The 17170-nt window shown below is 42.2% G+C and overlaps 1 protein-coding gene across 1 annotated transcript in view; it reads left to right on the top strand.

Annotated features, from left to right (window-relative positions):
* The first annotated feature begins 343 nt into the window (after window positions 1-343).
* Window positions 344-17170, top strand: part of rapgef5a (Rap guanine nucleotide exchange factor (GEF) 5a) — a 48062-nt gene continuing 31235 nt past the window's right edge. The window contains exons 1-5 of the mRNA XM_079288750.1: window positions 344-525; window positions 7930-7980; window positions 9757-9863; window positions 10403-10524; window positions 11329-11506. Of these exons, the coding sequence (XP_079144876.1) occupies window positions 382-525; window positions 7930-7980; window positions 9757-9863; window positions 10403-10524; window positions 11329-11506 (602 nt within the window). The 5' untranslated portion in view covers window positions 344-381. The remainder of the gene's footprint in view (window positions 526-7929; window positions 7981-9756; window positions 9864-10402; window positions 10525-11328; window positions 11507-17170) is intronic.

The following is a 17170-nucleotide window of genomic DNA, read 5'->3' on the forward strand; positions in this document are numbered from 1 at the left end:
GTTTACATGTGATGGTTTGAAACGCATCCCGCGCTTTTCTTTCATCGGACTGGTCAGAATTAAAAAGTGATGCAATTTTTCTACCTGTGACCCACACACACACACACACACACACGCACATCAACCTGGTAGTAGTCGCCTACTGAGGACTACGACGCGTGAGCCTTTGGGTGGAGCAGCAACGCCGCGTGCTGCGGAATACATTCAGTGGGTCGTTAGAGCTGCGCGCGGTTTGGTTGCAGATGCAGGTCGCTGCGTGCGAGCGCGAGGCGTAATATGGCGAACGAGCGCGTGCGGCGGTGCGCCTCGTGAGGATACTGTAGACACCCGGTTGCGGTGGCAGGCGGCGGCTCGAGAACGGACCGGAGACGGAAGGGAGCCATGGAGGACTCGGAGCCCGCAGAGGACGGCTTGCTCGCGGGCTTGCGATGGAACCGGAGCACACGGGACCAGGCGCAGCTGAAACACAAGATACGGGATCTGCCAGGGCTGCTCAAGCACGGGCTGCACCTGCGGAAGAAGAGCGTGAGTATTTCTCAGCGACCGCTGACCGACTGTCCGTCCTTCCGTGTGTGTTGTGTTTGATGGACATTAGCAGCGGCTGACGGGTTTTTACCTTTGCAACCGCGAGTTTCCCCCACACCGCTCCGTGCCGCGAGGCTGTTTCGTGACCCCGTCACGACTCAGGTGGTTTCATTTTGTTACGAGCATTACTGTCGCAGAGGCTGTGTGTTAGTGTGTGTGTGTGCGCGCGCGTGTGTGCTCGCGTGCTACATCCATAATAACTAGATTTGCTGTTGGACACCATACCTTCACACTCCGGTAGTCAAGGCAACACACACACACACACACACGCAACACACACACACACACACACACACACACACACACACACACACACACACACACACACACACACACACACACACACACACACACACACACGCAACACACGCACTAAACAATGCACAATCTCTGAATCAGTTTTTAAAATTGAAATTAGGCTCTATTGTGTTTAGAAATATGTGAAAATGGTGAAATACCTTCAAATGTCTTAGTCATACAAATTGTTTCAGCTCTATTCTGTAATAAACTATTTTATTGAATCAACAAAAGAAATCCTCTCATGGGTTCTCTGGTTGTGTTTTGTGATGACTGGTCTAGTAAGCAGTACATGTGTGTGACTCGGTGTGCCCTGATGTGGAACGAACACACCTGACAAGCCTAATATCTGCTCGCAGTGTCGTCTCTCATCTTCGTCATCGTCTGTGGCAGCCAGGAGAAAAATGTGTCCCTGATTGCCTCTGTGGGAATCAGGGACAGAGTGCCAACACTTCCCGTCCCACTGGTGCCAGAAATGTGCTAAATATATGCAACATTTGTGATGAAAAGCCACTTTGGGCGGAGGAGATGAGCAGTTTGTGTCGTGCAATTTGTTATTTTAAGTGATGAGGAGTTACATTTTGAGGCTGCTCAGTGTTCCTGTTACCTGATTAATACGATTAACACGTTAACAACAGGTAATCCTATAATCAACTGCAGAACGGAAGATGCAAATATGAAAGTCTAAATGAGACCAGACAGACAACATTACAATGAAACCACAAGGAACAGTTTACGATTGACTATTGCAAAAATATGAAGTTACACCAACCACGTACAGAGCTGGATCCTACTCGAAATAGCCGGAAGAAGGGAACACTGAGTAGAACGTGGAGTTTTCCTTCTTGTGTCTTCATCTAACTTGGTGTGTGTGTGTGTGTGTGCGATGAGGCAAGGCAAGGCAAGGCAAGTTTATTTTTATAGCACATTTCAACAACAAGGTAATTCAAAGTGCTTCACATAAAACCATTAAAAGCATCAAAACATAAGGCAAAAGAAAAGGAGATTTAAAAACAATTAAGAACATTCATTAAAACATTAAAAAACAGTGCAAGAAATAAAATGCAGAAATGCAGGAAATTGATTAATATATGAATTGAATGTGGTTCAATTAAAGGCAGCAGCAAACAGAAAAGTCTTCAATCTTGATTTAAATGAGCTGAGGCATGGGTAAGTAGTGTAAAGGTATGGCTGTTCTGTGCAGACTGGTTCTCTCCAGTTGGCTATGGTTTACCACACGCACTCAGACAGAAACACGCTTGTTTTTGTATGCACGTATAAGTTCTCCAAAGAGATGTGAGAGAGGAACTGCCACGGACTGTTTTTGCACTGCACTGAGCATTGGAAACGGTAAACAGTATCTCAAATCACAGCATCTCTTCCAGAGGTGGACACCTGCACACCTGTTTACCTGGTTTGTTGTTCCCTGCAGAATATTGGGCTTTTGTTTGTTTTTATTCTAATACTCGGGGAGCTCGGTAAAAGTGCAAAACATCCGACACAAGCAAGTTTTCACATTACCTTGTGCGCTTCTTTGATCTTCGCCGACAGCCTATATGACGTGAAACTGTTGTGTTGCACAGAGCCATCTGCCGCCATGGTTCCAGTCTGCAGCACAGAATCCTGTCTCACAGTCCTCTCTGTTGTGACTTGCTCTGGGCTTCATCATTTATTAGATTGAGAAATTTGCATAAAAAAAGACTTTTGACTTTCAGTACACTTCCCAGGGTGCTCTGTACAGTAGCCGCGCTGTAGAAGTTGACACCATGGGAGAACGGGGCTAGTTTTCTTCCTTTTAGCTCCACAGTTCAGCTTTGAGAGCCACCTAATAGTCAAGCCAAAAGTCACTTACGGATACCTATGTGCTGTGGACTTCAGGTCAGAGTACCGGTACATCATACTAGTAGAAGCTGGCCAGCAGAACGGCTGGCTGGGCCGGAGAGACGGATGCTGACGGGCCAATCTCAAGCTCCAGACCAGTTTCACTGCAGACTCTTAGTCCTGCTTGGATTTTTGGTGCTGACACCATAACAGAAGAAAAACCAGTGTGTACGCCAGCGTGGGACACGAAACTTTCCTCACATATAACGTTGCCATCAGAAAACAGCTGACCAGTAAGGCTTTCTCCACCCTGACACTGTGTGTGTGTGCGTGCGTGTGTGTGTTGTGTAGCTGTTGCAATTTAATGTCTTTGCATTTAAATTGCACGCAAAGAAATGAGTCGTGTTGGTGGAGAAGATGGAATTACGCAACGGCATGTTTTTCACAAATACCCTTAAAAAACAGTTGAATCTTGGTGCATCCTCAGTGTAATCAGGCCATTGTGTTTGAGAATGCAGCTTATTTGTCTTTCTTGCTTTTGTTTTTGGATTCATGGCGGACTACAAACTGGAAATTGGATTGCTGCCTCCAGATGATATCAGATTTTTCAGAATCAGAATCAGAATCAGAAACCGTTTATTGCCGTTGTATGTTGAACATTACAAGGAATTTGACATGTATGTGTTTTGTAAAATGACACTTAATGTGACCATTATTTGTGAATTTACGGCTTGTTGTGGATTAAAACGCAGACTAATGTTACCGTACTTTGACACACAAGCGCTGTACAGTTTGCTGCTCAAAACATATCATTTAGGCTGTAAAATGAGATTATTACAGTCATAATGTAAGCTGGAAGACTTTATGAACGCTGTCTTGGAGGGTAGTTGAAGATATTCCTCTGAAGATTATCTCATTTCTGCATTATACATTTGGAAAAACAGTGGCTTGTGATGCATTTTTTTTTAATGTCTGCCAGCAATATTTCACATCCGTAACTGCATTATACATCGAGATAAGAAAGGGCAAGTGAGGGGTGGAGTGAGAGAGAGATGTTCAACACACATAGAAGCACTGTATCTGACTGAAAGGATTAACACAGAGACAAGTATGCTCATACTGCTTCCAAACTTTATTAACAACTTAAAAGAAGTTAAGAACAGACTTTAATTGGATGAAAGATGCACAATGAAGCAATTAAGTTTACTTGGGATGAGCAAATGCTGATAATACATGAAAGAAGACAAAAGAACAAAGACATATGTTTTTGGTTTGCAGTTTACAGTATCATTATAATCATTATAATAGCTAATAACAGTCCAAAACCCCCAAATATCCAGTTTCCTAACCAGCAGATATTCACAGTTGAGATGCTGACACTGTACACATTTATTTTCCGTTGATTGACAACTCCTGAAATGAGTCCGTTATCAACGATACACAGATCACTGACGTGTTGGTAAGCCAAAGGTCATATGTGCTGGCAGATAGGCGTGGTCTGGCAAGTGGGTTTCTTAATGTGTGTGTGTGTGGCTATTTATAGTGTGTGTGTCCATTGAGCCGTGGCTGCTTTGATGTCTCCATTTTGATTTCCTTGTATGACGAATCTGTCGAGGAGTCGACAGGAGATTGGTGTGAATGAATACAAAGTGTGTGGGTGTGTGTGTGTGTGTGTGTGAGAACTCTTGCAAGCATACCGTGCTACAGCTCTTCACTGCTCAGCAATCTAATCTGAGAGTAATCCATTTCGTGCAGATAATGACCTCACTCTCTGCTGCTCTCTCTCTCTCTCTCGCTCTCTCTCTCTCTCTCTCTCTCTCTCTGCTGCTCTCTCTCGCTCGGCACACTTTGAAGTCATCACACAGATAAGCATGTCAGCGTGTGTGCGCTCTCTTTCATAGCTCTCGTGCCTCCTTCATTCATCTCCTCTTCTCTTTCAGGCCTCCGGTGCACTGACAGCAGTATGCCCGGTGATGGAGGAGAGCATGCTTGTGAGAAAACTTAAGGCCCCAGACAAAGAGACTCACTGGAACATGGCCAGCAGACATGTCTCTCGTCGTGTGATACAGTATGAATGAGAACTCCTCTGGAGACGGTGTGTGTGTGTGTGTGTGTGCCTCGACGCACGTTTTTTTTGTGAGGAGAGAGACGATGGTGGAGAAAACAAAGACCTCTCGAGAGATCTGTGTTCAACAGACCGGGAGACAATGAGATGGAGAGATAAGACAGAGCGACCGAGACAAAAGAGAGAAAAGAAGGAGGCGGGACGGAGATCGCGAGAGTCAGAAACAATTTATTTAGTCTGCGTGCTCGGCTGGCTGGTGTGCTCTACTTAACCTCCAGTCCAAACAGCGCGTGACGTCACACGTGCACACAAACGCGGGGGAAAAAAAAGCTCACATCTTTACTGATATCTCGGAGGACGTCCACCCCGAGCTGGCGTTTTTTTTCACAGCCCGAAAACTCTGCTCTTCTGAAAATGTTCTCCGGCGTAGATTCATCTCAAACTCCAGCCGTGCGTTTTATTGCAAATTGGGAAAACAATGTGCTTTTGGACTTTCTGTCACCCCCAGCTTTCTGTGATCTCTCATTTGAAGTGATAATATTAGTGCTGCAGCTGATGATTACTTCCTAGAGACGTGCCGATTCGGATATGGCTCTGTTACTGACTTAAATAGCTGCATCGGGTTATTTGATACCATTATTGTTAATGAATAACAATTCAGTACATTTGCATCGATGTATTTAAATGTTTACATTTTGTTTTACAATATTAAGAAAGCAGTGTTTGAGTCACAAGCTAATGTTGCCTTACACATAAAAGTATAAACCCAATCGCTTCCACACAATGCTAAATAATACAGCGTATTAATGAAACAATTCATTAAGTATTGGATTGGTACTTTGTGTTGGCCGATACCAAAAGCACAGGTGTCGCTATCGGGACTGAAAAAGTTGGATCGGTGCATCCCTAATATTTTTGTTGTTTGTTCAGTCACAGATTATTTTAAAAGATAATTATTTGTTCTATAAAATATAAGAACGTCGTAAAAAATTCCCATATTAATCTCCTTAAACCCAAGATGGCATTTTCACATTGCTCGTTTCATCCGACCGACAATCCCAATAATTGTTGGTAGGTGGATGTTGTTACCTTTGGACGGAGCCACGCTTACTTGGTTTCTATGCTAAGCTAAGCTAACTGGCTGCTTACTGTAGTGTTGTATATTTTAATGCACACATATGAGAGTGATATCGATTTTCTGCTCCAACTTTCTGCAAAAATGTGTATTCCTGTAATGAACAGTGTTGTAGGTGAGCTGTGATGCAGCTATACTTGCTTCGAATGCAGTTTGTGTCCATGTGTGTGTCCTCGCTTGCCATTATGTGTGTGTGTGAGTCCCAGATAGTGTCATCGCTCTAATGAGGATCACACACACCGCTCTGCATCGCTCTCATCATCCATCTCATTTTCCTGCTACTCAAAGACATGCGTTCCTCTCCGTCTCCATCTTTGTCTCACTCACTTTTTTTCTCTTTTTCACGATTACAATTAAAATGATTTCACTGGCTCATCGCTCTCCCGCTCCATCGTCATGCTCATATCCCTCGTCATGTATATTCATACACTGTCGTGATTGGTTCCGCCTCCCTCTCTTCTCTCTCTCTCCTCTTGCGCGTTAACTTATTTATATTTCCTCATCTACATCCATCCTCTGCAGTTGCTTAGGTTGCTTAGGTGCTTGGTTCCATCATGTGATCTCTCTGTATCTCACCATTCGTCATCGGGTGAAGGACGGCAGAGATTTCTAGCTTCTAGGTTCACTGACTGAGCTCACAGACCTGTTGCACTCCTATTGCAGGAGGTTCTTGCTTGGCAAATGAATAGCTCTGCATTGCAATAAGAAACAGAAAATAGCTTGCGTCCAAGCTGTTCCTTAATGTTTATTTAAAAGAGGGTTCCCTCTAGCTTTGGTGCAGCTTTTGTCGGGGTTACCTGAATGAAGTGTATCCTGTTGAGTTGAGTTTTGCTCCGATTACCGGTAAATTAATTAATCACTCTTATTCGATTTTTTTCTTGCGGTGCTTTTGTTGCAATAAGTAGTAAAGATTAATTTTGGTCTCACCAGACCGTGGAAACGTCTTCCGCTATGTTTTACCATTATTTGCTCGATCTCGGGTGTGTCTGTGTAAAGGTGTTAAATATTCATGTGACTGTCATTCTTTGCTTTGTGTTGATTTCATTTAGATTGTTCACTTTGACTTCAAAGAGTCATTTTCCGTTGATCAGTGTCATAAACGCTCTTTAAGCCACAGTGATTCATTGTTGTAAAACAATAAAACAGTTCAGGCAGGTCAATGTCTTTTAGACACTGTAAAGTTTTCCCTGCGTCATATTTAGGGGTTCCTTTCATCTAAAAGCTTTTAAGCTTTGAGGTATCTTTAAGTATTGTGGTTAAATGTTATTAAAATATTACATTTTGGCTGCATATCAACAGTAAAAAAACACAATACAGATGTATTTTTTAAGCTGGTGCAACATCATTACTTTATGATAATGGAACGTGTGATTCAGCACCAAATAGTCTGTCTCAGTACAGCACACTTCACTCACGGTAACCTGAACACTGTTCATTGAGAATTGTGAAAACCGTAATAATCAATTCAGTCATTTCACATTCATCTTGTATTTGAGTCAAACAGTTACGATCAATTTGAATCTTTTTTACGACAGTAAGTGTGTCGCCATGGTGTCATCACGGTCATCTAGCTCCTCTGGCAGTGGCACCGTGATAATCCAGAGCGATTACGACTTCATTTCCTGTTGGGGGAAGTAGAGGTGGAGCGATGACACCCGGGGCAAAGACTGCAGCATGACAGTAGAAGAGATGTATATTATGCTGACTGTTATATTGTGACAGTCAAAGTGACAATCGCACAGGAATTTAATTTATATCTGTTGACTTGATGAGTGTTTGAGTGAAGGTCAGATTATCATCAAACACTTTAAATTTGGCAAAGTGTAATGCAGTGAAGTGTGAGTGTTTCAGCAATGGTTGTTGCTGCTGGTGGTTCAAACAAAAGCTGACTAATGGTAAAACTGGTTTTTCTCATCTCACAGTCTTGTTGGTTCAGTGTATTTACTGTGTGTGTGTGTGTGTGTATGTGTGTGTGTGTGTCATTGTGTGTTGGCTCTGACAGCTTGTGTGTATTGTATTTCAACAGCAATCACCTGACACTATTCCTGGACCGAGCACTGGACCTACAGTACATAAGGTAAGGAAACACACACACACACACACACACACACACACACACACACACACACACACACACACACACACACACACACACACACACACACACACACACACAGGTGATGTCATCATTTTAGTTTTGCAATGAAGCAAAGGTGTTTGTTTAACCCCAATACAGGTGACATCAGTGGTGATATTACCGTGGGGTTTTTTCCTAGCTTGTTTCACCAACTACACATGCACACACATGCACACACACACACACACACACACACACACACACACACCTTCTCAGGGAGAGTCTTAATTTGACATGCATCATTAGAATGCGGTGAAGAAAACATCTGGTACTGCAACTCTGAAAAGGCCTTGGGGCTTAAATATCTCACTGGAGTACATTTCTCTTTGAACATGGAAAACATTAGATTTTGTAATAAAAAGTAAAAAACAACAACATGTGAAGCTTGGATGCTGCTTATTCATGTGCATGTTCTCCAAAACAATCTTCATGTCTGCTTGGTAGTTTGTTCCTCAGCACTGTTGTATTCTTATCGGTTGTATTTCACTCGATTTTATATCTTGCCTCAATGAAAATGTTTACATCGTGATATTACACAGAGCAGTGTGACGCTGGTAAAACGCCTTGCCCATGAGCACCTGTCCAGCAAGCTTATTGCACAGTTAACAATTCAATTAATTAAATTGTGTCTGTCCAATACTCCAGTGCGCATAGACTGCAATACTCTGAATATGACGATGACTAATCAGCACCTGAACATAACTTAATTGTTCCCTGTTGAGTTTTTCTTGAAGACAAACCCAGTTGTTATGTTTACAGTCAATATTTTAACACAGTGTCTCTTGGCACATTATGTAACAAACTGTCAGGAAAAGTGCAAAACCATCTGCAAAAATGTGTATTGTGTCAACCATGTGCTTTAGGGGTTGCAGGTGCTTCTTTTTGCATGTGCAAAACAAAAATAGAGAACTACCCTACGATATTACCAGGGGACCCCATGTCATTTAGAAATTACCCCCCACGTCTATGTTTTTGCATAGGGACAAGCAATTTATGTATTGTACTCAAATTTACTGACATTGTCATGCGTGCAAATGTTGATCTCCATGCTGTGGAGCAAGATCAGCCCCCTGAGTTTGCACCCAAAATGCTGTTTTTAAACTTTTATATATAATTGCCAAAGCAGCCTCCATAATTCTCGACAGGGAAAGTGGCAAAAAGGCGCAGAGTAAACAAAAAACGAGCACAAGATGCTGATTTTGCATTTATCACATGACCTCTGTCTTTGGCGAAATACGGTGCGATAATTTGAGGGGGAATTTTTATTGACAAATTCTGGACATCGGCAGATTGGCATGAGACTACGATCACTGACGACCTCCACAATCATTGCAAACCACTAAAGGTCCCCATGGAATACTAGTCCCGTTGCAATACATGTGACCATTTATGACATGCCCTACCATCCTAATATAAAAGTTATATAAGAATATGACTTTCAGTGCAGTCATCTGCTTCCACGAGGGAGTCTCTGAACAAAACGTGCACGGAGCCTCGTCTGTCACATGGAACCGTGAATATGAATGTAACAGAACAAGCGGCTCATGTTTAAATCCTCGGGGGGAAAGAGATGGAGCTGTCCTTGCGAGCGCGTCAATGCCAGCATGTAGCCACACGAGCTCTCTGCAGTCTCATGTCCATGTGCAAAATCATGGTGGGATGCATTTGTACATTTTTTGGTGTTCAGATTTGAATACAAATGCTTCTGTGTGTTAGTCATGTTCCCAGAGTTTCCCATGTGCTGGTCGGGCTGTGAGGAATGCCTTCCTCTCTCATGGACCATACCCGGCTAAGGACAAGATACACCTGGCCAGAATCATACGGTACACTTGTCTCTGTGTGTCGGTCTGTGTGCAGAGATCAATCGATGTGTCTGGCTAAGCATGTACACACTGACTCACCAGTCACTGTAGAGCCCTGTTCCGATTGGCCAGTCCAGTTGTTTATGCAGTAAGACGAGCAAAGCGTGACGTAGACGTTTTATAGCAGAGCACATGATGCTCCGTGGAATACATGCACTCTCATGCAATATAGTGCACATACAATGAATACAGATGCATGCAAAGACCATGTGAACATCTGGACACAAATATAAATAGGTACTCTCAACAGTCATCGAAAGTACACCCACACAAACACACACACACACGTACATAAGGAGTTTATCCTTGGGGGAAGCAGACGGAAAGTATTCAATGTATTCGGAGGAAAAGGCTTAGAGAGAACTAATGAATAATCAATGGATATTGATTAAATAAGAAAAGACAAGCTTTGTGCTGAGGGAAGAAGCGTGTGTGCGCGTGTATGTTTATCATAACACTGTGCTTGTGTGCTGAAAATGTGTGCGTGTGTATTTTAACAGGCGCAGCTACGTGGGCGTGGAGCTGGTGCAGTGGCTGTGTGAGCAGTGTGTGTACGTGCGCTGCCGGACCACTGCTGTGCGCGTCTGGCAGGTGCTGCTGGAGCTGGGAGTCCTGCTGTCTGGTAACGACACAACTACACGCACACACACACACACATTCGCAAACACGCTAAGACGACTAGAGGTTGCAGTGCGCTTCAAAAATGTATCGTCACCTTCCAGTGACATCGGCCACAATCTACACACGCTGTAAAAAGACAATCGATGAACCAGTTGACTGGGTAATTTCAGGCACGATAAAGAGATTGACTGCTTCATTCACTTGCTTAACTTTCCATAAGGTACTTTAAATGTATCCAAGCGCCCCAATAATACCCCTAAATATCCTTTTTCATGATTCACCAAACACCATGTTAACAGCTCGTATTTACACACTAAAGCTTGTAATATAGTGAATCTATTATCACTATGGATATGATCCGTATGTCGGTATTCAATAGAGCTGATAGAGAAGAAAATTAATTGTTTATTTTATTCATTTTACGTTTACCCTGTGTTGTGTTGAAGGTACACTCAGTATGCTATGGATGACACATTATATTTCTTTAAAGAATGAAGACTACAACTTGAAGACTTGAAGTTATTTGATTTGAATGTGAATGATATATACTTACTTCTTGATAAACTGTACAAATATACACAAATGTACACAAACAATACCACTCGTGCATCGTTCTTCACTTATTGTGATGAAGAGTGAAGAAATGTCACTGTAATGATCTTTTTATGTACCTTCACCAGGTATTATTATAGGATGAACACCACGTTTGTTAAAGTATTCACACATCATCACTGTGAAAACGATAATAGGAATGTAGGAAGCTGCTACTTCTCACTTTGTTTTTCTGTCTCTATTCTTTCTCCAGTGGACCAGCGGGTGATGTTTTCAGATTCCAACTCTTATTACCAGTTCAGCTTTGAGGAGTGTGACTCCGCCTCCTGTGACTTTCGCTCCAATGAGGGGGAGTGGTCAGAGGCGGTTAGACTCCTCCTTCAACTCGCCCCGTACATCCAGTTTCGCTCTGGAGGCGGGGCCAACAGCCCGTAAGTGTCCAATAAAATCTCATTGCAAGTTATGGATGGTAGGGCGCTGAATTTTGTAAAAAAAAAATCAAGTTTGAAGCATCACTTAGTTTTGATTAAATAATCCTCAACTACTAGCGTACACTAATATGAATATTTATAAGTATTAGAGAATGAAAATATATTATAGATATATTTCCATCATTTTGTTTTAACAAAGAGAACAGCAGCGCTGTTTAACAACACATGTTGAATATTCAATATTTTCCCAAGTTTGATTGTTTGTTGAATTTTCAATAAATAGTGACGGCTCTAATGGATGACCATACCGATGGATATCATTAGTTATATTCATCTGTTGTAATGCCAAGTTAGTAGTTTCCACTGTTGTTACTGGGCCCCTGTTATTAGAGACAACATGTTGAACTGTTGCAGAATGTCGAGCATAGTTGCTGGTGAACGTGACTCAGTTGTAACATGGTGGACGATCTCCATTGGAAGCTAGTTGCTCTGATAACATATCAAAGTGGAAGTGACAGTGTTCCCATTTCCTTTATATGATTGAGGTCATTTGTCTGTCTGATGTTTCAACATGAGAAGTGACAAGTCGCAGGGTTTGATTTGGTGGAAGTGTGGGCGAGCACGCTCGCAAGTGCATTTCTGTTCATAATGTACGCTCACACATACACACTCGCTCCAAAGATCATCCCCAAATCCCAGCTCGAAACTTAATCTCTATTCAGTGTTTTAAATCCTAAATCTAATGCACAAAATCTGACTCATGATGTGATACACACACACACACACACACACACACACACACACACACGCACACACGCACACACACACACACACACACACACACACGCAGAGTGGTGTCAGCTAGGGTTCCCAGCTTTTCTGCTCCTGTGTGTGGGATTCCTGCTGAGGCTGCCACTGAACTCAATCTATCACTCAGAGAAAGAGAGGGAGACGGGTAACAAAAAATATTGCGTATATCTATATATATTAGGGGTGTAACGGTTCACAAAATTCACGGTTGGGTTCGGTACGATACAGTGGAGCCACGGTTCGGTACGTTTCGGTACAGTAGAAAACTATAAATGCCAGAGAAATGTACTTTATTTTAAAATATATTTATTCATTACAACTAACATCATAAAGTTATTCTTTGACTTTGAACAATGATGGAACTATACCTGAGTGACCCATCTTCTGGGGTGTCTTCTGAGCAACACATAAGCATAAAAAACAAAAACTGCTCCTTAATGTTATGTAGTATTGTTACTTACATCTTGCTTACATATTGTATTGTTACTTACATCTTGCAAAAGAGAATTTTAATCTCAATGGGACTACCTGGTTAAATAAAGGTTTAAAAAAATTCTTTTTTTTATTCAAACGTATTGTTCGGTTCGTCATGCGTACCGAACCGTGAGCCTCGTACCGAACGGTTCAATACGAATACGCGTATTGTTACACCCCTAATATATATATATATATGGAGAGCATGTGTGTCAACTTCAAAAAGTGTATTTGTAGACACCAGGGAGAGAGCACGACAGCTTGCTAATATGAATCTCATGCAACATTCTGTACGTACCTCTACGTTACTTTCTATATCGTGCAAGCCATGCATAGTTAGTGACTCTCCAACCAAGTGTTTCCACAGCGTGCAGAGGAATGGGTGGAAGACATGGTGGCTATTTGCATTTTCTCCCCTCCCCCCCTGGCTTTTACCTGTAGTTCTCTGGTGTGACAGCAGAAAGCTGAACAACAGACCATAATTTAATTTACAAACCTGAGGACTCTGCATAAATGCATCATGTTGTGTTTTTCATGTGTACTTAGTCATATGAAGGGATGTACAAATATTTTGTAGGTTTTTACTCAAAGCGACATCCGAAAAAAGTGCTGTTTTTTCATTTTCTTAGATTAGACACAGATGAAATTATGCATTCAACACTCTCACTCGTCTGTCACTTTGACCCCGCTGCTGTCTGTGTCTCTTTGACTGAGGCACCATTTCTCTCTCGTCTCACCCCCCCTCCCAGCTCTTTGTGTCTCGCTCTCTTGTTGGCATAAAGGAGAATATGGTAGTTGTGTGGGGGGGAAACACCTGATTTATTCCACTGGCTGCTTCCAAGAGACTTTACGATGCATTGGTTCACACAATAATCCGTTGGTTAACGCTGAGTCTTGATTCCTGTTGTTGAAATTGTAAAACAAAAGGACCAGAGGGCTCATAAAATGTAATTTAAATAAAATCCTGGCAGTGTGTGTAAGAAATGTGAGCATAGAACTGTCTTTAGTAGCTATAATAAAAGTGTTCAATGATTCATATTTAATAATTCATAATTAGTCATAATCATAAGGGTTTTGGAAATGCATAATTAAGATAAGCATAAAGTGTTTTAGGATTCGTAGCTAGAAGTAGAATTTGAGACATGAAGCTTTTGCCAAAGTTGCAGAAGTTTAACATTTATACTGAATGTTTATCATAGAGGGATTAAACAATAACTGACAGTCATTGAATGTGTTAGTAAACTCAGGGACAGAAAGGCAGACAGGCGAATACACTCCTGGAAGTTAGCCAATAGGAATTGGGATAAACGGAAGAGGAGGTGTTTCGAACGGATGTGGGTGGTTTAATTAAAGTCTTTTTCTCTCTCGCGTGATGGCTTTCAGAGGACGGACGGGTTTTATACCTGAGGAGCTGAGTTGAGTTTTTTGCAAACAGGGTTTTATTGATTTAATATTTCATGAAATAGTGTACTTCACTGTAAATACTGTACTGCACTGCAATACTGTAGTGGATTAAATTCCTTTTAATTGTAAACCAGTTTTGGTAGGTTTCTTGTTGCAGCGTGTCGACTGTAAAAAGCAGCCGGACACGTGCTCTGGCCTCCTCGCTGTGGAACAGACTCAAACTTCCACATGTGCACCGTCTAAACCTGCCCAGGCGAACAACTGTTTGTTCAACCACCTGAAAGCAAAGCTTAAGGCTAAGCTAATAATGAAATGAAACATTTTAACCAATGCTGTTAGAAATGCCTCAGATATGGTGTGTGTTTTCTCGTCAGAGTTCTCAACCTGTGTCGTTAACACATTTAAAATCAGGAGAAATACACTATTTTTGAAGTCGCTGCGTCACGATTTCAAATGCAGCCGTGTGTAACTGATGCTCATGCTGCTCATGAATTTTGGCTCCCTGTCTCTTGCTGTAGTTTAATCTAATGAGGCAAGCATTAAATTGATACTGATGACTTGATAGGGCAACATAGCTGACTGTTAGGCCTCCTGCCGGTGATTCCTACATTAGTGAAGCCTAACAACAACGCGCTACTAATTAAATGGGTTATCTCCTCTGCATCGTGTGTAGAAGATGTTCCTGTGTGAGTGTCATTATTCAGTTTGTGTCAACACTGCCAGCGTGTCTCAACGGACTGCTGTGTCTGAAGAATAGAATTGTGCTACCAGCAGGCACAAGGTGGTCATTAAAGTTGATTAGTTTGTTGTTCATTGTTCCCTGCTAGAGTCTCATGGTCTTCTAAATCTTGAAAGTTATCTGTTATTTTAACTGAGAGTCTCATATATAGTATAAAAAACTGTCTGTCTCTGTCTGTCTGTCTGTCTGTCTGTCTCTCTCCCTGTCTCCATCTGAATGCAATTCTGTTTCAATCTACTGAGCTTTATTGGCAAGAAAGTCTCTCTCTGTCTACTTGTCTCTCTTCCTCTGTGTCTCACATTACAGTAAGGGCAAAACGTGCATATATAGTGCTTTTTAGAAGAGCTGTGTAAGGAGAGGGCATTACAGTTATGAAAAGATGTCCCGCACACTGGCCCCTGCAGCAAACGTCCCCACATTTGTTCATTTAAAGTTAAATCCATGTCAAGTTTAGATTGTCAGAGCGTGAACTGATTACTATCTAGCACACTAAACTTAAGGCACTGATTTCAATCCTTTTCTGTACAGTATATCAGTTGCACACAACTTCTGTATTCACACAAAACACAAGGGCGGGACACAGTACAATGTAATCCAATACAAGTGCCCTGTAACAAAAACGTTGAAAGCAATATGTTCAGAGTATATTGGGAATATCTAATATCTGCCACCCTGTATAAAAACAATTATTTAAGCTAAATATTAGGTGCTTCTTCTTCGTGATGTTATGCAATGCACTACAACAACAACTCGAACTACAGTGTCGGCTTTGCAAATACACATTTTCTGGCAGCGCTGTTGCTGAATATTTGATGCCCAAACCTTTGTACTTTGTCCCCCACACTAACGCCACCCGACTGCATATGATATAGCATTTAGGTTGCCAGTTTTCCTGCATTTGAAATACTAGTATAAGCTTTCAATTTGGATCACGACCACATGTGCAGTTGCAGTAGATAGAGAGTGTGTACTTAAGGAATCTAGTTAAACAACAGGTTGGTTTAAATGGGATCTGTTCTGGTAAATCACAGAACACGACTCCAACCAGCAGCCTTCTGTCGGCACTGATCACAATAGTTCTCTTCCAATACTGTTCTGCGCTGCTTAATGATTGGTGACACACCTCCCACTGTGCCTCTCCTCCAGCTCTGGTACATTCAGGCTCACGGTGAGTCGCCAAATTACTAGACGAACGGCGGCCAAAGAAACCTAATGACCCAGATGAGAATAACTGCAGCATGATGAGAAATAGACTTTGTCCATCTCACAACCCACTAATGGACAACAAAAGATTAAAAAAATCCCCCAGCTTTAAATTGCATTGACAACTTGATAATTTACCCTCTGTGAGATGTTTGAGCATCAGTCCTGAGATTGGAGTCGTTTTCATCCTGAAAGGAAAGCACAAGCAGCGAACCGCTTTTATTGTGACAGTAAAAATCTGTTATTTTCACACTCCTTTAAGGCATCTATTGATGTACCTGCCTCCGTCTCTCTCTGTCCGTGTCAGAGCCGATAGCTGAAGTGTGAAGGCTGTGGGCTACATGTTATCACCATCTCCCCCGCTTCTGCATCTATCATTCTCTTATCACATTACAGTGAAAACACACGCGCACACACACGCACACACACACGCAGTCCGCACTGCTTCATCTTCTTTCCTTCACAACTATTACTAGTGCCACTGGGATCTGTTGATAAAAATCCAAATTGTATGCAAATTGATGTGTGTGTGTGTGCATGCTTGAGCAATAATTTGTGTGTGTGTTGTGTGGGGGTGAGGCAGTGTGTGGGAGACTAATCCAAACAGTGGTTTTGTAAGAGAACATATTAGATGAGGGGCCCTCCGGGTGCAGTCTGCCGCTGTTGAAGACAAACTCTAGAACCTTGTATTATTGCTGTGGGAATAACGCAGAGTTTACCCCAAAACAACCACCTGTTTATACAACGCACACACACACACACACACACACAGATGAAGTCATACACAAATGTATTCACAGATACTCAGGCTTGGAAAAACAAAAATCCTCCACACAAGTTACATATCGACATGCATTCTGAACACATGCACAGCTGGCGTTGACACACACACCCACACACACACACACACACACACACACACACACACACACACACACGCAACCTCACTAACATCAATAGAAGGGTGTATCCGGGAGCTATTTTAAATGAAGCCACATGAAAGAGAGAAAGGGGTTGCAGAGAAAGATGCGCCA

Source organism: Melanostigma gelatinosum, assembly GCF_949748355.1.
Source record: "Melanostigma gelatinosum genome assembly, chromosome: 17".
Lineage (NCBI taxonomy): Eukaryota > Metazoa > Chordata > Actinopteri > Perciformes > Zoarcidae > Melanostigma > Melanostigma gelatinosum.